At 38.6% G+C, this 22,274-nt stretch overlaps 1 protein-coding gene across 3 annotated transcripts in view; it reads right to left on the minus strand.

Moving 5' to 3' along the window:
* LOC115420819 (rho family-interacting cell polarization regulator 1-like) overlaps window positions 1-22,274 on the minus strand; it is a 186,691-nt gene that overhangs the window by 123,180 nt on the left and 41,237 nt on the right. The window contains exon 2 of one of the 3 annotated variants that reach the window (XM_030136364.1): window positions 17,508-17,577. The exons of 1 other annotated variant lie outside the window; for it this stretch is intronic. In XM_030136364.1, coding sequence (XP_029992224.1) covers window positions 17,508-17,526 — 19 coding nt within the window. In that variant the 5' untranslated portion in view covers window positions 17,527-17,577. Of the gene's footprint in view, window positions 1-17,507; window positions 17,796-22,274 lie in introns of those variants that run through there. One more of the 3 variants, XM_030136363.1, reaches the window with a different exon arrangement.

Genomic DNA, 22,274 nt, shown 5'->3' on the forward strand with positions numbered 1-22,274 from the left:
TATGAGGTACTTAAACTTAACGTGGTTATGTTGACTCAGCACAATTAATTCATTTAACTGTATTTAAAATAGTGGTTGCAACTACCCTATTAAATTAAGTAACTCGTAATCATATCATACAAGTTTAAATGGCCCAACAAAATTACGTTACATTTACCCTTACAAATCTAGTTGGACTTAATCCTAGTAATTAAGTAACAATAATACAAATACATCATGTTGATCCAACATATTTACATTTAGGTCACTCAACAAAACTGTTTCTTGCTAAATTAAAGCGTTTTATTTAGGTGGAAATTATTTCCATAATTTTATTACGTTCCGCGAACAAGTTATTTTTTTGAGTGTGTAGCCTGTGCCCCTGCAGAAGTGAAAGTGAAACTTTATCTTCATTTACCTTTTCCCTGCACTTATGGTCCCAGTTGCTAAGCAACGTTAGCTGATCTGTGAAAGTTTGCAGTGCAAAGAAACTTCCCAGCCAGCACAATGGAATATTTTTAATATAAAATTTTTGTAGAGTGTGAGACTTTTGATTCTTGGTTAAAGGCCAAGTTATCCTCACCCGCAAAGAAAAGAAAAGAAAAGAAAAGGAGAAGAACAGCGCAGAAGTCAGAAGTGAAAATGAAAACACACTTGGATCTGGACAACAGAAAACAAGACTGACATGAGATTAACACTGCTGAAAGTGAACCTTAATTGGGCACGAGTTCAGGTGGATGACTCACCACTACCACTAGGGTTTTCATTCATTTCACTCTCTTTACCGCAGACGTTCCTCCGCTATATTTCACTCTTTCCTCAACTGCAGCTGACAGCAGCAGGCTCACGTATTGTAAAGACGCTTCACCACCAGTTGAGGGAAGAGGCAGTGGCGGTTCTGCATTTGTGGGCATTTGTTTGTAATGCAGCCGTGAAATAAAATGCTTAAGAATCATCCGTGTTTAGAAATGAGATCACATTCATGTGTGAATCAAGATTGTGATCTTTTAACGATTAATTGTGCAGCCCTAATGCAAACACACTCGTTTGTACTCTTTTATTCCCTCACCCAATGAGAATCGATATAAGAATTGATAAGTAATTGGATCGATAAGCAAAATCGATAATGGAATCGGAATCGTTAAATTCTTATTGATTCCCATCCCTAATTCAACATGAGGCAAACATAGGATAACATTGGCCTTTCATAATATTAGCCTTCATAACGTTAGTCTACTCACACAGTTTAACTATTGGCGACAACATCTCTTCTCCACTTAATGTGCAGTCATATGACCAGTAGTTTAAAACAGCGACTCATTGTGAAACCACCTTAAAACTTAACTCAGAATTATGTATTCCATGAAAGTAGGTTCTCTCAATAGGTGTCAGTCAGTTGAAAGACGTTGATTCTGCTATTCTCATTTGCATTTCCAATAATCAAGCATCTTTCAACCAGATGTGCAGTGACGTGTCAATCAACTGGGGTGGCACTGGCACCTGAGGTGTCCAACCAGGTTCCAGAGGTGGCCAGCATTAGTTAGCAATATTTTCCTTGGCATGACCCACCCTACTCTGTCTATTGGCTCATCAGTCCTTGTGCAATGGGCAATTTCGCTGCAGATACTACTGAATGGTGCACATCGGGTAGGTTTAGAAGTGGGTATACCCAATGCTGACTGAAAAATAAGTGGGTATACTCCATATACCCCCATATACCCTGGACTACACCTCTGGTTTCTTGTACTGCTCCCCCATACATCATCAGCCTGATTTGAGTAAATTGTACTGAACTTTGGGTGTGATGGAAACGCAAAGCACATGGATTTCCAGGAACTTTTTCACCTAGGGAAAAAAGTTCCTGGTAATAAAAGTTCCTGGTATTTTGACGGAAAACCCTAATGATTCCTCCTGTTTCTGCTGTGATTCAATACATTCAAGTAATATTCGAGGCATGGGCATTTTTCGTAGAGCCCGACCGATATGGGATTTTTGGGGCCAATGCCGATACATGAGCAGTGTCTTCAGTTTGGCAAACACTCTGACTGGTTCTCCATTTCCAGTGGCGTTCGCCAGGGCTGGGTGGCTGCTCCCAACCTCTTCAACTGTATCACTGACCATCTAATGACTAGGGTTTGTGAGAGGGTCCCCGGAGTGTCCCTCGGCAGCTACCACCTGACTGACCTGGAGTACACTGATGACACCATCCTGCTCAGCACATCCTATAGTCAGCTGAGAGATGCTCTGGGCATATACAGTGAAGAGGCAGAGAAGCTTGGCCTCCAAGTGAACTGGACAAAAACCAAGCTCATGCATGTGGGCCGGATCCACGTCCCTTGCAGCTTGGTAATGACATTGTAGAGCCTGTCAAGAGCTTTGTGTATCTGGGGTCCATGGTGACAGACAACAGGGACCTAAAACCAGAGATTACCCACAGAAGAGCCCTGGCAGCATCAGCACTGCAGTCTCTCTGGAAACCACTCTGGTGGCACCAGACCATCTCACGCAGGACGAAGCTCCGGATTTACAACTCTGCCATCCTCTCCATACTGCTCTATGGCTCGGAAAATGGCCCTTAAACAAGACTCTGGCTGCCAGAATAGATGGCTTTGATAACAGGACTCTCAGAACCATCGAAAACATCAGGTGGCCCCAGCGGGTTTCCAATGAGGTGCTTCGAGCCCGCACATGCCAGCCCAAAGCATCCAGCCTGGCCGTGCAATGTCACACCCGCTGGTTCGGTCATGTCCTCCACCTCCTTCCTGACCATCCGTTAAGAGCCATCCTTCAATTTGACCCAAAGGCCGCAGGCTGGAAATGACCACGAGGCAAACCCCGCACCCAATGGCTCGACGTCATTGCAGGCGACCTCCAAAAACATGGAGTTACCATGGAGGACGCTGAGCAGCTGGCACAAGACCACCAGCGATGGAAAACACTGGTTCACCTGATCGGCTCAACGCACCGGGATGGGACAACCGCCCCATCACAGGAGTCCTAGTAGTAGTAGTAGTAGTAGTATGCCGATACCAATATTGGGGGCTAAAAAGGCCTATATCCAATATATTGGCTGATAACCGATATATTGGCAGATATATGAAATAAGAAATAACAAATTACTACCAGGAAATATTCAGAAAGTATTCACAAAAAAGGAAGGGGGTTATGAATTAAGAGGACAACATAATGTAAAACTCTAAAAGTGAGAACGACAAGGAGAAGTTTTTGTGGTTCAATTTGTGAAGTAAAAATATGGAACAGATTGATGGTGGAGCTCAAAAAATGTCCAAACATCAGCCAATTTAAAAAGAGGTTTAAAGAGATGGTTTATACACAGCATAAAACAGAAGAAGGTGTTTGAGTATGAACACATGGGTACTGTTTTTCTTGTTTTTTAGGTTTTTTGTTTGTTTGTTTTTTTGGTGTGTGTTGATTTGTTTATCCTTTGTTTGATTATGGCTATTGTTCACATGGTCTTATTGTTTACTTCATTGTGTACTCATTTTGTGTTGCCTTCAAGGATGTATGTATGTATTTATTTTTTACTTTTCTTGTGCGTCAAAATAGGTGTGTATGTATGTATGCGTATGCACACGTGAAGATGATAAGTGAGGTTAACTGAAACAAGGGACTTGATTTTGTTATATATTATACGGATAGGAGGCTTAATGGTAGACTGTTGTGTGGAGAAGGGTGGGATTAAACAAATTATACTTCCTTCCACTCTTTTTGAATATGCAAATGAAGTCATACTTTGTTTTCATGTATATGTATAGGTTTTTGGTTTTTGTTTGTTTTGTTTCCTTATGATCTGTATCATTTATAAGGACTAAGTAGCATTATTTTGTTTTGTTGCATATTCAAAATAAACTAAATTATTTAAATTAATATACTCAGGATACAATAGTCATATTAGATAATGATGGACGTGTGTGTGTGTGTGTGTGTGGGGGGGGGGGGGGGGGGTGAAAGTGAAACTGACAGGCTTTACTATTCCTCTAATTCTCCTCTAACCATCCGTGTCGGAGTGGGGGGATAGCGGTCTGTGATTTTAGGTGCGGGGGGTAGCAGTCCATGTTTGGGGGGGGGGGGGGGGGGGGGTAGTGTGACTGAGCAGAAGTGAAAATTAAACTGACACGCTTTACTATTCCTCTCACTCTTCAGGCAGTACAGACACACAGACAGGAGCACCGAGCGAAAGAATCTCTGCGCAGCAATAAAGTTAATACATCGGCTACATACTGGCCAATGCTGATTAATCGATGATACGCTATAATCGGCTCGGGCTCTAGTTTTTAGCCCATTTTTGGGCTTAATTGATTCCCAGTGCCCCTAAAATATTTTAAGGTTGCTGATTTTTTTCTTTTTTTCTTGTTCACTTCATGTCCATTCTTAACATGCTAGAAAAATGTCAAAACTATATACGGTAAATAGTTGAAACGTAATATTTTAACAACAAAAATACAGCACCCCCCACCTTGTGTTGAAAATGGTTTGATCCACCCCATCCCTACCCTTTGCCCCCTTTTCCCCTTTCCCCGACTCAGAGCGCTCCACCTGTATAGAGCAGTGGTGCTGCCTTCCAGAGTTGGGGTACAGTAGTGGTGTAAGTATTTGGTTTAAACCAGGATATGTGACACATTTCTTTACTTCTACCACTCAATACCAACACATTATTATCATCACCAGTCCCTATTTTTGCTGCATTGAAACATAGATCATTGTATATGTTGTTAGGTAGGAGTTAGCTGATGTTTTTTCTAGCTAAGAAATGTTCCATGTGGTTCAGTCAACCTCTGTCCCGTTTAAATTGGAGTTAGAGAAGCTGCCGTTGTGTCATGTACATGTGTTCATATTAAAGACAAGGCGCTACTGTCTTTATCTGAGTAGTTAACTGACTGGATGCCCATTGTGTGTGTGTGTGTGTGTGTGTGTGTGTGTGTAGACAGACAACCATTCTCATCATGGACATATGATTGTTTTTTTCTAAAAAAAAAAAAAGAGACAGATTCAGGTAAGAGTGTAAGATCAACTTGTGCAACCTTATTTCTCACAGCAACCAAATATTCCATTACAATGATGTTTTAAGTTGGATAAATGTATCAGTTTATATTTCTTACTAGATATAAACACATTGTTGGTTATTTGCCTTTTAGTTAAAGCACAAAGAGAAAGAGAGGAGCAGAGAGACACTTAACATATACACTGCTATATAATTTTTTTTTTTTAGAAATTATCTGCGTCAGAGATTAAATGTGCTAAATGTTACGTATTTTAATAAAATTAATTGGAAAACAAATGACAAAAGTGATGGTTTGCTGATGTCTTGAAGGTATATGATAAAGTGTTATTCCACATACTGTATATATTGGTTTATGTATGGGCTTAAAAGTTTTCATTCACCATACAAAGCGACATACAGAGAGAAACCATTTATTTCACTAACACACTTCACCACTGATAAACAATAACAGAGAAATACCTATCCACTCCTCAGTGTGGAAAAAGAGCAACTTCATTTTCATGAGTGCTGGTGTATCCCAGAACAGTTTTTACTGCGTACTGTCTCCATGACAACAAACAGTACTGCACGCAAAATCCTCATTTAAATAGGGCGGTCTCCAAGACTTTGTGCCTGTTGTCATTTGCGCAGGCAGTCTTAGTTAATCACCCGTGACATGCAAATCAATAGCATGTACATTTTTTAGCACGAGCAATCACATTTGCACCCGTTATTTGCGATCTTAGTAAATCAGGCCCATAGAGACTGAAATCAGAGTGGATGAAATAGCTTGCATCCACATACATGTACTAGAAGCAGTGCAGCAAAAAGAAATGCTAAGAAATGATGAGAATAATCTACTGGGAATAAATTAATACAATTTAGGTTATAAATGTAGGTCACTGTTTCTGATGATGGTAAGGCCAGCAGAGAAGGCCTTGCTGGCCTTGATGGCCTACCACTGGTGACTTGCAGATGTATTTTCTTTGCGGGTTCTGTTTTTCAGCTAAAGCAGTGTTTTCATAATGTGGCCGATCCAGTGTCCCATATCCTGTTTCTGTGGATAGGAGAAATGCCTTTGACTGTGAAACTCACATCCCTCTCCCACAAAACAGGAAATTGCACAATCATACAGGAAGTCAGATGCAACTATCTCTCTTGAGAGGAAATTTAACAAAGAGAGATAGTCATGAGAGCTGCAGTCCTCAGGCTAAGACCAGGTCACTGCTGCAGGAGATCAGCTAAACCTGAAGTGACACACATCTAGGTCCACAGTTGAAACTAGGCCTTTCAAAATAAGCAAATATGTGGTTTGTTAGTGTAGAGTGTGTGGTATGTGCTCTGGGAATGTGGTGAACTATTTATTGACTTAACCAGTACAAGTGCTCTCACAGATAAAGCGACTGATAAAGATAGAAATCATGTGACAGATGCAGAGACAATGGACAACATGGAAGATCTGTCTCAAAATCACTTCATGTTCAACCACTTACATCTGATTCTCTGAGAAATCTTCACAGGGGTTACTCATTACCATTGTTGGGGAAGTTAATTTTAAAAAGTAACCTTTACTCATTACTCATTACTTCTTAAAAAGTAATCCATTTCTTTACTTAGTTACCTTCTATGGAAAATAACTTTTTCACGTTACTCGTTAACTTTTACATTAATTTTATGTTGCTGGACTTTGGGCAGAACCACATACCTGTTCCTAAATGTGTAGAGCTACATAAAGTTCTGCTATGGAGGACATAACAGGTATTTCTTTTGTGCTCTTTGTTTTAAAAAATCCCACAAACAGAGCACTTGACAAGAAAACACTGGACTACTGTAGGCTTCAATACCACCACTAAGCCCTATCAAACAATAGGAAATAACATAGCCTCTAAACATCTTATGGGCATATAGGTGAATACAAACTACATAAGGGCTTGTCCAACTCTTGTTTAGTTACCTGGTGAAACGAGGTGAAATGAGAGCTTGTGACTATTGCTCAGGCGGAGCTGTTTCACTACCGGATGACTACTGGATGTTTACATAGAAAAGAATGCATTTGCGCATGCCCGAATGTTTGGAGCATGCGCATAATTCTTAGGGGGTAAAAAAAATTTGAGGGTAAAAATTGTATGTGACACTTGTCAAATCTGTCCCTAGAAAAGTAATGTGTGGAACTGAAAAAGTAACTATGTTTTGCTGCCAAATTTTCAGTTGTAATGTGTTACACTACCTTTTACCTGAAAAAAGTAGTTACATTACAGTAACGCATTATTTTGTAACTTGTTACACACAACACTGCTCATTACTCACTCCTCTGTATTCAAAGTAAGCACATTTTTATTTTTCTATGCAGAAATGGGCTGGTTGAACTGTAGTGATGCCTGCATGAAGTAGAGAAACATGATCTGCATTAAAGAAATAACTTTAATAATCTGAAATGTTCACACTATTAAAAAAAAAAAAAAAGGAAAATGGTTTACAATCTAGAACAGAACTAATACTAACTTACTTTCATAAAACAAGTATTAAAAACAAAAAGAAAAACTTGTGACAGCAAGTCTGTTAAACTGTGGTGCATATCTGTAGGGACCAGAGAACTGAACTCTCAATCATCAGCTCTTTTAACCACAGACATTGAAGAATCATCTCCTGTCATGATGATATATCATTCATACATCATCAGTGTTGGCCTGTGTATTCACCACAAGGCCTTCAAGGGTTCTATATGACTGAATCTACCTTTTGATATCAATACTATATCATCAATACAATACCAAAAAATAGGACCAATGACCCTGCATCTCACCGGCATGTTCTATCAAGAATTAATAACAAATTAGTGAGGTTGTCAGGTTCGGCCGCTGTTAAGAATCCTGTGGTCCTGATGCAGGAGATCAGTCTCCCAGTAGAAGTGGGTGGTATTTTCACTGTAGGATAACTCAGCAAATTAAATGACAGTCTATATGACTTCCTATCAGTGCTCAATAATAACTACACTGATATCTCTAACAGTTTTGTTATGATCCATTATAAGTAAAGGCAAATTTGTAATATTTCAAAAATTCATCAAAAATCTAAATTTCTCAAAACTGTGAACAAACTTTGTAGACATCGTCCAAAAGAAACTACATACATAATTTGAAAGGATTCCGACCAATAGTTTCATAAGAAATTGCTAACTAAGACAACAACCTCAACAACAACATCGACGACAACATTGACGACAACGATGACAAAGACAAATCGGCCCGTGAGCTAAAAACACAATATAGCAGACAATTGCATCACACCATTTTCACGTACTGACAACACCATTACTAAAGCAAAAAACCCACTTAATATAACTCAGCAGGTCTCCCTTCACTACAACCATGTACAACATCTCAAACAGAATCATTAACATTCCTTATAAAAATATTAATAAACTAAAAAAAATAAAAAATGAATAATAAATAATAAAAACACCAAAACTACTGCTAACTCTTTTACTATGTCTATGACCAAATCCTTTTTTTCTCCTGCCAGTCATTGTGTGTTGGGAAAAAACACTAAAAATCTAAACCAGTACACTTTAGCTTATGAGTCATTACAAATGGGGTTTGTAGTGAAACTTGCCCTGACTAGTCGCTCTTTGACCATCCAATCAATTGAATGACAATGCCCACATTACTGTACACCTGCTAGAGTGCCCCCATGTGGCCGATACAAAATATGATTGGTTAAGACAGCTTTCTTTAAACTCAGCTACACATGATAGTAAAATCTAATTGGACAAACACTCATATTCACTACAAGGAGCATTGACCTAGAGAATAGCTACTAGATAAAGAGAATAGACTATTGGGAATGAATTAATACATCATGGAACAAATACAGAAGTGTAAGGTGTAAATGTGGGTCAGTGATTCAGCTTCTTTAGGCTTTATGATACCACCATTGGTGTTGGTTAACATACAGTTAGTAACTCTGTGTTGAAAAGTATGAAAAGAATATTGTGATGAAATTGTGTAACCTCATCCACCTGACTACTGTCAGACATGTAGAACACAGTAACTAATTTGCTAATAATACTGTTTATGCCTTTTCAAACAAAGGCACTGAACCCCACCTAAAGTCAGCACAGATCCAAGACCTGAACAGCTGCATTCAACCAAAGACCAGGATGAGACCAAGACACTTCAAAACAATTAGATAAAAGGACAAACACACCAATATGGTTTAGACATTATACTTGAAAGAGGGGGTTTGTCACAATGAAACCAAGATGAACAGTAGTATTCAATGTAACTGTTTCCTGTACGGTGTACTGTAAACTTTGTACTAACCTTTACAGATCTCCATGTCTGTACAGGTGAACCAGCTGAGACAGGGCAGCGGGAGTTGACACGTCTCTGTTTCACCGTCACCATCCTGACTCCTGTCTACACGGCAACTATTATTAGTCCATCCATTGTAAGAATCAATGTAGTAAATCAGTTGTGTTTATACCTGGACCACCCTGTTGTGTATTAGTCTGCTGTGACGCCATTACACTGATGCTGCTGTTTTGTATTCACTGTGTGATCAGAACAGTGGCCCAGTCCTGCCGCCAACAACAGCTGATTCTGGTCACAGCATCTTTTGTCCTATTGACGCTGTCACAGAAACAGGCTCTGCGGTAGGACACCACACATGATGTTTAAAGCTCCCTGGCCTACCCCCAAGACCATTCTGGAAAAATGATGTAATGAATTCAAAAACACATACACAGCTGACACAGGGGGGAAATACAGGAAATCCAACCTGCCATCTTGTCCTCCCACAGACAAGCTGTTTCCATGTTTTATGCATATTTTGAACTATCACAGCTCTGCAAAAACACTGATTTGTTGTTTTTGTTTTGTTTTGTTTTGTTGTTGCTTTTTTTCAGAGTAAAAGGAGATTCAAGAGAAATTCAAAAACGTAATTATGTTTTCATGACCTGAATAATAGTCATTGCATTCTTTACCTTGAAATGATCCAGTGTTCCTTATAAATTATAAAATGTATACCGCACTACATAGTCTATTTTACTGCGCCATGGTTTCATTCGTACTTAGCCATGTTGCTAATGATGCTAATTACCGCCGCCAGGAGGTATTGTGATCACTTGCAATATTGTTTGTCTTTGTTTGCGTGTTTGTTTGTTTGTTTGTTTGTTAGCAACTTTACAGGAAAACTATTACAATCATCTTTACCAAATTTTACCCTCAGATAGGCCTAGGCCCTGAGACGAACCCATTAAATTTTGGGCCAAGTAGGCCAAAGTTCAAGGTCACAGCAAGGTCACCAAATCTCAAATTTTCCTATCTCTCATCATTGAGCAATTTTTGAAAATTCATAAAAAAATTCATAACGACTCCAATTAGCCTCCAATTTGACACACCCATAGCTTACAGCAATATCTTGTATCTGGCTCAAAATTGTCCACGTCCACTGTGGAATGTGGACTCTGTGGACATTTCAATTCAACATTGAAAATCCCATTTATGACACATTTTTCATTATAACTCAACAAATATTGATTGGAATTTAATATAATTTGACATACACATGACTGGTGCCAAGCTTCAACTTTTTCTGCTGTATGGAAAAACCTTGAAACAGCTTAATTTAAAAAGATATAGTTGATCCACACATGCACACCGTTCTGGGTGCTTAGCGGAGGTTTGCGTTCTCTGAACACTTGTTAATTTTGGGACAGACATGAAGTGCTTTATTATCATACAAAGCCAGACTAAAACAGTAGACCCTGAAATGACAAGAGCTGCAGCTGCAATGAGAAACAAACCCAACTCAGTAGGATAAGCTGAATATAAACATTAACAAGAAAAGCACTCAGAGAGTGCAGATCTCCACCAAGACAGATCTGCCCCCCCCCCCCCCCCATTCACCACCAAAATTGAGTCATTTCTTCCTTGTGCCAGTATCAACATTTCCAGAAAATTTCATGAAAATCCGTCAATAACTTTTTGAGTTATCTTACTAACAAACAAACAAACAAACACGCACACAAAGCAAAGTGATCACAATACCTCCTGGCAGAGGTAAATATGAACTGCAAAGTTACTGATATTGTCTACTTGTTAAAGCTGCAGGAGACTTTTGACACCAATTTTTCATCAAATCTATAAAACCCCAGTCACAGCCTAAGTGTCACGAATCCCTAAGTCTTTCTGTGATTACTCACCTAAATCTCTTTCCTCACGGTGAACAATTTCGAAGTGAACTCCACCATAAACAAACCATTTGTTTACGAACAGAGCCAGTCGGTCACTCAGACATCTTCGGAATTTTATTGCGACGTGCATTGTGGGAAACGGAGGTTCGTGCAGCCTTCTGGCAGCAGCAGCAAACACGTTTCCGTACTGTGTTTGTTGAAGCCATATGATATCAAATGGTTGCCCTGCCACTCCATCTATGCCTGTCCTGCACCATCTTACACTCTGCCATCATGTCCTGCACTGTCTCAGGGGCTTCTCTGTGAAGCCTGCACCTGGGGTTCTGTCTGATGTGGTAGACCTACACCTGGGGTCTTGTCTGGTGTAGTAGACCTGCACCTGGGGTCTTATCTGGTGTGGCAGACCCCAGCCTCTATTGCTCTTATGTTCAGGACAGGGCTGCACGATTAATCGATTTTAAATCATAATTGGATTATTTAATTAGGATGATATTTAAAAAAGGGTAATCGTTGAATCGAATTTCATCTGTCTTGTGTCTCTTTCACTTCATGTACAGCCTCAGGCTGCTGGACTTGCATTATAAGGAGCTTCTTTGTCTTGGTATCAGTGGCTTACATCTCTTCCAGAATATTATGCCTACCGGGAATCTGATTACTAGCAGGGCATAGATGTTAAAGGCCACAATATTTTTGTTGATTACAGGACTGTGGCAGTGCTAAATAAAATACTGCACAGTGAAACCTTTTGTGAAAGTGTTTGCAGTATGCTAATATCTACAGACAAGCCTGTATAAGGTAATAAGTTACCAATTATGCATGTGCTGCACTGAGTTACTGAGGAGCTGATGTCAATCTGTTCTGATTGCTTATCTAATCAATTAATTAATAGAACAGATCTTTTTTGTCCGCAGATGTGAAACTGTCTAAAAACAATAGAATACAAGGAAATATCCAGCAGTTAATCAAACACAAAATTATGCATGTTACATCACATATCAAAAGAATAGAAGAAAGAATAGAAAACTAAAGCACCTCCCTGAGGTCGAAGGTTCAAACTGTCCCAAAATAGGGAACTATCCAACAGAATACACATCTTTGTCATTTCTGTACAAAGGTGGCTCAGGGATGTTTCAGGTTAACTAACTATTTTACTTGCATAATCCTATTCTCAGGTTGAGATCTACAGGTCAAATATTCAAGCCAAGCTAAAAGGTCAAATAATATTTCAGAAACCAGTTCTAAAACATGGTGGCTACCACTGACACATCTGAGTCTTCCAATAGAGATCTTTCTGATCAGTTGTTTTGTCTTAGCCACAATGATTTCTAATTGGCTAATGTGATGCCACATCTTAAAAACATGGAAATGGCTTCTCTGGGATCAGTAATATTATTATCTATATCATAATACTGGAAGGGCTCAGAGAATCTGTGTGTATGAGTGCGTTGGCACGATTCTGACAAATTGAGATGTTTTTATGTGGCCAATTTGGTACTTACAGTTGAGGAATAGTCACATTTCCACAGTAAATATCTTGGTAAGTTGATAGGACCAATATTTTCTGAGATATTTATCATTTTGGAATCCAGTTGTCTTAGCTCAGTACCATGCTGCATGGCCAGAAATGAAGTTCAAAACAGGAACGCTGCATTTACTCCCGCCGCATATACTCTCGTAGTCCCCACATATCGATATTAATATTGGCGCCTACAGCCATATGACCGGATCAGACAGGCGAAAACAGCTTATCGATACGACCAATACTTTTTGAGTTATTAGTTGTTTTTAAAATTACAATGGGCTTACAGGCAGCCCACGAACAAGTCCATTCACAGCTGCAAATGGGGAGCGGGGGTTGGCTGTATCTGGATCAACGGAACCACCAGGACATGATGTGAGGCCCGGGTCTGACTGTGATCACACACTACCAAGGTTGGTCTGGTTCTTACTGTGGCCCAGTTCCACTTCGCTGGTCTCAGTCAGACCCGGCTTGTTTACGCCCCCTGATCACACAGACCGCAATTCAGCTGCTTCAGACACAGGACAGCAATAGATCCACTATAAAATGTCATGTTCGGTCCTGTGTAAAAGACTATGGTCTGCGTCAATGTCAATACAAAACAAAATGAGAACCATTCTATTTCTTCCTAATCTGTGTTTTACACCAGTAAGCTTAGCCAAGTTTTCAAATCATGTGAATGTGATGAAGTTATAATGATCTATAGCCCTTTCAAAGACATACGAGGCTGTTCAATAAGTTCATGGCCTCACCCAGAAATACTGGTTGTTATAATACAGGATGTTACATTCTTTCGTGATGGGATAGTGATGCTTGAACATCGATGGACCAAGTGCATTGCTGTAAATGGAGATTATGTTGAAAAATTAAATATAAATTATCAGTCTGTGTTGTTCTGTTCTGGGTGAGGCCATGAACTTATTGAACAGCCCTCGTGTAGCCTATAATGGTAACTATGAATGCATTATTTCCTGTTACTTTTTATTTCAATACAAAACTAAATGAGGGCCATTGTATTTTTTTCTAATCTGTGTGTTACACCAGTAAATTTAGCTCAGCTCCCCATTTTATCAACTCTACTGCTTATAGAACCCATGGATTCCCACAGGTCAACATGCTAGTTATAATGTATTAGCTCATAATAGTTTCCACCCTTTACAGTATTGTTTGTTGTGCAGCTTTCTCTGTCTAAAGCCCACTTACTAAATTACAGTCAATACATTCCCCTTCCTCATCAAACTGACTTCAGCAGAAGGAAATGGAGGAGGGGATAATATCCTGCTGGGTAGGCAAGGTCAGGAAAACAGTTGAGTCACAGGACTAATCCAAAGGGTTTATCTAAGCAGCACATTCTATGGAAACCAAAAGTACAATTCTTATTTTCAGGTCATTATAAACTCATGAAAATATATTAAACATGAATTTCCACTCCTGCAACTACATTTGTTTACACACCTCAAAATCTTACACACTGGACCTGTAAATCAGCTTTAGATGATTAGTTGTCTATGTACATACATAACAAAGAATCAATTACAATCAATGACATTTTGGATAACACCTGGTGTTCATAGAAAGTTTTAGTCAGGATCAAGGAACATTAACTTCCGCTTGAAAACATGGGTGTGATTGGAAAAGGACAAAAAAACAGGAAAATATACAGTGCACCTACTAGGGGTGCAATGGTACAGGTAGCCCATGGTACGATCTGTACTGCAGTTTATGGGCTACAATTTTGGTTCGGTTTGTGTATGTGTTTTGTGCGTAAAGAGAACTGTTTTTTTTTTTTTCCTCCCAAAATTATATTCTTATTTTGCTTGTCAACAAATACTGAATTTCGCAGTAAAACCAAATTATATTACCTTACTGAATAAAATAACACTTTCTGTACTGAATAATGTAACCCTATCTTGTTCCTTGACTACTTGTATACAGTAGTATAAAACAGGCACATGCACACATAGGGCCCAAAGGGTGCTTGAGACCCTGCCCTTTTTGCCTCATTGAAAAAAGTGCCCTTTTTATTTTTTAAAAATAAATTCCTCTTCTGCATAAAGATGTAAAAGAAAATGGCATTATAAAAATGCCACGGCTATATATCGTCTGCATTTCCTTGTAATATTGTGTCACGGTATTGTATGTGTGTTGAGTCTAAACCCACTTCTCTGTCTGCTGTCTCTCACTGAGGGGCAGAGCTTCCCCATGCTGCATGCTCACATGCATGTTGAGAGAGTGAGAGAGAGTGACAGGGAGAGAGAGACAGAGAGAGAGAGAGAGACAAAGAGAGACAGAGAGAGAGAGAGAGAGAGAGAGAGAGAGAGAGAGAGAGAGAGAGAGAGAGAGAGAGAGAGAGAGAGAGAGGCACAAGCCGTGGCTGCATCTACTCTGTGTAGTTACTGCACAGATGAGATGTGACAGTGGAGCGTCTTAAACCTTCATGAGTTATAAAGCCAAAGCCAAACCCCCCTCAATCACTGTTGAGGAGGCACAACGAGTGGACATTAACTTCCAGGTGCGGCAGACACACTCAGTGGCCTGTAAAGCAGTAAAGCACCAACACAAAATCAATTGCAAATCCGAAAAACCGCGGTCCATAAGAACCATAATTTATCTGACTTTCTATGCAGTGTTGGTTCTTTTGTTAATTGTTCTTCATTTCATAGGAATTTAGGACTAAATTGAGGCTTTGGTTTCTAGCAGCTCATTCTTTTGAATCTTCTGTTTATTACATATAACATTTTCCCCCATGAGGTCACACCAAAAACACTGTCAAACTATTTAAATATTTTGTTGGGCTTAATTTCATTAAGTTTGTATTTCATTGTGCCACCAAGTTAGCAAAGGCAATAGCTTAGCAAGTTTCAGCCATCATGCTATAGGGCCCCATCCTGACACATGCATTTACAACAGCCTTATACTCTTCAGATTTCTGTTAACATGAAATATTTGAGGATAAAAAAACAATCAGGGATTTTATATATTATATATTATATATTACATATATTATATTACTATGATTGGCTATGTCTTATTTGTTCCTGAGCTGGCACATATATTGGTTGAGAAATTTTCATGAGGTAAGACCAGTGTTTACAATAATAAACAGCTTTTATGTTATAGGAAAGTCAAGATATGAGAAAAAAAAAAAAAAAACGACTTAAGATAGCTTGGGCTAAATTTTATGACTACCTCAGATTAAAAGATCCAGATGATGGAAGCATGGGTCAGATCTAGCAAAACCCAATGGATTTTATCCTGACAGTGGAGGTTTGTCTGCAGCGTTGATATCATTTAATTTTAACAGTCATTTAATGTATAGTCCACATATAGGGAAAAACTTTAAACGCACAACAGAAAATTGTATTGTTTGTCACAGCAACAGACTCCACAGATCAAATACACCTACAATGCACTTACACATAAAGAAGAACACATGGCCAATAAGATCCTCCACAATTGTCACTATGCCTACAACAAAACACAGGTACAGGGTGAGTTAGAAAAAATGCTCTTTTCATTTAAAGAAATTGTACCACTGAAATGGAAATGCTTATTTTTCTTTTGATTATACAGTCATATTGATGTGGTTATTGAGCATGTCTGGCGATTGAATCATTGATTCATGGCATAGCATAACAGAAGGAATGTCCATTGTTTATTGTGCACCGAAATATCTGCCAACACAGTTTATGCCACCGTGAATGAAATTGAAATTGTCAACCATTACAGCATGTTTACTCACCATCAAAATGTTTTGTCTCAACGAAGTCGTCCGGCACGACCTTCAACCTGGCTACCATTCAGATTGATGCAAATCTGTGCTCGTTGTCGCATCTCTAACACAGCTCTTCTCGCCATTCGTGTTCGTCGTAGGGCTTGGATTTCAGCCGTGATGCGATTTCGGAGTTCCTGAAGAGTTTGTGGAACAGTCTGATACACACAGTTTTTAAGATACCCCCACAAGAAAAAATCAAGGGGGGTCAAGTCCGGGGATCTAGGTGGCCACTCTCTCTCCTGACCCAAACAGACAACTCGATGAGGAAATAATACCTGCAATCGCTGTGGTCTTGCCATGATGAAAACTCCCTGGGCACTGTCATGTAGGCCTATGTCCTGAGTGTGAAAGCAAAGCCCCGACTCCTGTAATTGTTGTCAATTTCAAGTTTGTTCACTGTGGCATACATTGTGTTGGCAGGTATTTCAGTGCCCAATAAACAATGGACCTTCTCTCTCTTACGCAATGCAATAAATCTATGACTACAGTACATCACCAGACATGCTCAATAACCACATCAATATGACTGTATGGTCAAAAGAAAAATCAGTGTTTCAGTTTTAGCAGTACAATTTCTTTAAATGGAAAGAGCGTTTTTTCTGACTCACCCTGTATACATACCTACAAGTAACAACAAAATTTAATGACTCGACACTGAAGACTAATCTGTATACTGATGGGAACTGTACTAGTTTTGACAAATAAAATGACTAAACCTGTACTGAACTATACCGGGGAAACTTGGCCATGTAGTGTTAAAAAAAGTGTATGTTTAAATGAATGTTTAATGTGGTATAATGTGAAAGGAACTGGAAGATTTTTGAGTGTGTTCTGACCCATGGTCACAACTGGTTTGATGCTTTACAGATGTGTAATCCTCCACAAATTAGATACTTTTAAAACAAGTCACTTTTTGTGGAGAATGAACTCCTCCACTGTAATGTTTAACAAGGCACCTGCAACTACAAGTTGACACGACCCACCAAGCAGTTACTGAGTTAATGACACAGGTTAGCACTATCACATTGCTCCATACCTCCATATCCACTGTACATGGCAGCTGTGTGGGTCTTCTGCTATTCCAAGTAATGGATCCACCAAACGTCCTACAAGCAATGATGACAATTAGTTCCTATACACGATCTGATTCTTAGTTTCGGTCTCTCATAGTCTCACCCCTTCACCGTCTATTAATCATTTCTCCATTCATTGTAATTTCAGTCTCTATTTTAACACATAATTCACTCTATCTGGTCTGTTTCCGGTACTTTCTCTGACTCGTCTCTGCTGTAAAACTGGGTTATCGTCAGCAGACTCTACTCCTGATGCCTTTTCCCTCTCCCCACTACACTGATCAGACCAGGAGGGGGTTGGGATAAGGAAAAAGGAAGCAGTCCTCCCTCCTCTTTGTCTACACTGACATCATAGTTTTTTCCTGCCCCTCCTTTTCCATTACACCCAACATATTGTTTATGATCACACACAGGCCCACATATATACACAATAGTATACACTACTACATATATATATATATATATATATATATATATATATATATATATATATATATATATATATATATATGTGTGTGTGTGTGTGTGTGTGTGTATATATATATATATATGTATATATATGTGGAAAAAATTAAGAGACCACTGCAATTTCCTCTGAAATCAGCATGTATGACAACCATTCCATTCCTGTCTGTTGAATTCCTTTTTTTTTTGTGTCTTTTTTTTTGTGTCTGTTGAATTCCAACACAAGAACACCTTAAGCTACTTAATAAACACCTGATCCATGTCTTATTTAAGAAGGAGAAGTATTAAAACCACTACTGTGGCTATCATTATCTTCTTACAATAGGCAAAAACAGTGCATTAGCCTAGTACCGCAAAAGTAATTGGAATTAGGGATGCAAATTATCGATTAATCCATTAATCATTAGTTAGTTGACCTCATAGATCGATTGACGATTAATTGATAAGTGGCGATTTTCCTGTCAACCTGAATTTCTCTTTCGATAAGGTCAATAAGAATAAAAGCTAAATATTGTTTATATACTTCATTCTGTTTCGCTCCATGACGTCCCTAAAGCGATTCTAACTCATCAACGCCATGATCTGGTTCCATGACCGCCTATCCCAGCCACAGCATTATTCAGCTTCAGCAATGAAGCCTAGTTTGGGCAGTGGCACCACCTACTGTCGACACCACAAATTCCCCCATGGAAAAGGGCAATTAACCGACAATTAATAATTTAATCAAGCAAATTGTTATCGACAGTTAATTGACAGTCAATTAATTGTTTACACCCCAAAAATAACTGCTGAAAACTAATTGACTTCTGCTCTGACAATGTTCCCAAACTCTGAGGACTGGTTTTTCTATCAGGACAATGCTCCTTGCCTCACCTAGGTCAATAAAGGTGCGGATGATGGACCACCAGATGAAGATTCTATCATGGCCAGCCTAATCTCCAGACCTGAACCCATTTTGAAAACTTCTGGAGGAAAACTGATAGTCACAAGCCATGGAATATTGCTGAGTTTCTCGAATTTCTATGACAGGAGCTGCATAAAGTCACCCAACAGCAATGGTAGAGAGCCAAGACACATGAAAGCTGTCATTGAAAATCAGGGTTATTCAACCAAATATTGATGTTTGAACTTTTCCCAAGTTACAACATTAGTATTGTGTTGTTTAGAAATTAATATGAACTGGTTTTCTTTGCATTATTTGAGGTGTGAAAACACCTGCATTTTTTTTGTCATTTTGACCATGTATCATGTTCTGCAAATACATGCCCTAAATAACCATATTTTTGTTTGAAATTTGGGACATATGTTGCCAGTAGTTAAGAGAATTAAACAAAAATGTTCTTTTTACTTAACACATACCTATAAATGGTAAAATCAGTAAAAGTGATCATTTTGCAAAGGTCTCATTTTTTTCCAGAGCTGTAACACTTCTGTGCAAGGTTTTAGTTTGTTTTTTTTTTTGTTTGTTTTTGTGACACTTTTTATTTATAAGCATTTTAATTTTTACAGAACAAGAAAAAGAAAATGAGGTCTGGGGATGACAATTATAGCATAAACATACATGCAACTTAAGCCTTTTTTTTTTAATTAGTACTGTCACAGTTTGTAAACATTGTCCATTTTCTCCAGCACTTTTTTCCCAGCTCCTCCTGGGTGAAAGTCATACGTACCATAACTGTAATGTTTTCTACGATAGAAATTAAAGTTCCATTGTGGGTGTTTCTTTCTGCAGCCAACATTTTGTTATGGCTTTTTTAGCTGATGTCAACAAAATCTTTAGGAGGTAAACATCGTCTGAATACAGTTCATCTGGGAAGTAACCAAGATACAGTACTGTAAAAGAGCAGCTGATGGTAAAGCCCAGTGTTTTCAATATTATTTTGGATACTTCCAACCAGAAGGGCTGAATAAGTGGACATAACCAAAAAATGTGCCTATAATCTGCAGTAGCCTCTCCATACTCTCTCCAACATTGTGCAGAAACAGTACTGAATTTGGATTTTTGTTTAGGTGTTATAAAAAAAACAGATAAGGTTTTTCCAACCAAAGTCACGCCATGTGTTGGAGTTTGTTGATGAAAAATGTACTTCCCATGCCTTTGTCCACATGTCTTCTGTGATTACAATGTTCATTTCTCTTTCCCATTTTTGTTTTATGTAAGTTGTTGAGTCCATCTTGAGTGTGGTCACACCTTGATAAAGTTTACTTATAAGACTTGTGAGACTTGTGGAGTCATAAGCATCAGTGAAAATGTTGATACATGTTGAATGTTCTTTGATGTTTTTACATTGTATTCTCTTGCCAATATAATCACGAAACTGTAAGTATCTAAAAAAATCTTGTCTCTCAAGATCATACTTTATACATGTGTCAAAGGACATTAAATTAGCCTTTCCATAGGCCTTACACTCAGCAGTAAGGCCATGTAATGCCCATTCTCTAAATCTTGCGTCTTGTGAGGCCAGTAGGAAATCAGGATCATACACTGGCCATCTACGAATTTTAATCTCCCCCTGTAGATGTAATTTTCTGACCTCCGACTTCCAAATTGTAAGTGCTAGGTTGACCCACTGACTAGTTGTCAAGTAACTTTCACTCCCAAGATCAATAAGACCAAGTTTAGTCTGAATTGGCACATCAGACAAAGACATCTCAGTTGTTTTCCATTTTGCATAATAAGATAGATTACACCAACAAACCAGTGGCCTCAACTGGGCACAGATATAATAGTCACATAAAGAAGGTAGAGCCTGACCTCCCCTCTCCTTCGGCAGCTGTAAGGTAGAAAATTTAACTCTTGGTCTCTTCTTGAGCCAGACAAATATTGAAATGTGTTTATTCCACTCCCTAAACTGTTTGTCAGGAATAGGCACTGGCAGAGATAAAAAGAGATATAATAGTTTAGGCAGGATATTCATCTTGATTGTCTGTATCCTGTTGCCAAAGTCAAGGGGGAGCAGGCTCCAACTGTTCAGGTCACTGATTATATCTTTGTTGATGTGGTTATAATTATCAACATACACATGTGACAAATCTTTGGGTAAATACACTCCTAAATATTTTATGCGTTTTGAATACCAGTTAAAATTAAATTTGGAAATTATTTCCCATGTAGGATAAAAGTTAAATGTTAAGACTTGAGTTTTTTGGACATTTAGAACATACCCTGAATATGTACCGTACATTTCCAACATCTTCATTAACATCGGTAGACCTGAATTAGGGTCTGATTGTAATAAGGACATTGTCTGCATATAAGCATACTATATATTCTTCCCCACCTATTTGTATACCTTTTAATGCGGTTTCCTGGCGTATTGCTTGGGCTAGAGGTTCAATAAACAAATTTAACAGGTTGGGACTTGCAGGACACCCCTGCCTGCAGCCGCGTTGTAACTTTATGGGATTAGTAAGGCTACCATTTATTTTTATTCTTGCAGTAGGGGAAGAATATAATGTCTAGATACAATTTATAAAACCACTACAGAAACCACATCTTTTCATCACTAAATACAGAAAATCCCACCAGACTGAGTCGAAGGCTTTTTCAGCATCTAGACTGAGAATAATCGAATTAATTTTCCTCTTATTAATGTGTTCAATAATATGTAGAACTCTCCTTATGTTATCTTGGGTTTGCCTATTTTTTAGAAAACCACTTTGGTCTTCATCAATCAATGAGGGCATAACTGCATCCATTCTCTTAACTAAAATGGTTGTATATAATTTATAATCCATGTTTAAAACACTTATTGGTCGGTATGCTTTACAGTCTGGTTTGTCCTTTCCCTCCTTAGGTATCACAGATATAAAGGCCTCTTTCCAGGATGGAGGTGTAGCGCCTCCATTCAAAATGTAATTAAAGCTTATTTCTAGAGTGGGTAGAAGGTATTCTGTCATTGCCTTGTACCATTCGGGTGGGAACCTATCAGTACCAGGTGACTTATTAGTGTTTAGACTAGAAATGGCCTTATCTATTTCTTCATGTGTTATTGCCGACATAAGTTTGTTATTTGCTCCTCTGTCAACTGAGGGGAGATCTAAGGAGTTCAGAAAATTTGTTATTGTATCTTCATTAACTAATTCAGACCAACTATACAGGGATTTCTAATAGGTTTCAAAAGAATTTTGGATTTGGTCTAAATCAATAACAATTTTGTTGTTTTTCAGATCTCTGATTTTAAATGTAGTATTTTCAGCTTGTTGCTTTTTTAGTCGCCATGCCAACAGTTTAGATGCTTTGGGGCCCACTTCGTAAAATCTCT

The sequence above is a fragment of the Sphaeramia orbicularis genome, chromosome 6, assembly GCF_902148855.1.
Source record: "Sphaeramia orbicularis chromosome 6, fSphaOr1.1, whole genome shotgun sequence".
Taxonomy (NCBI): domain Eukaryota; kingdom Metazoa; phylum Chordata; class Actinopteri; order Kurtiformes; family Apogonidae; genus Sphaeramia; species Sphaeramia orbicularis.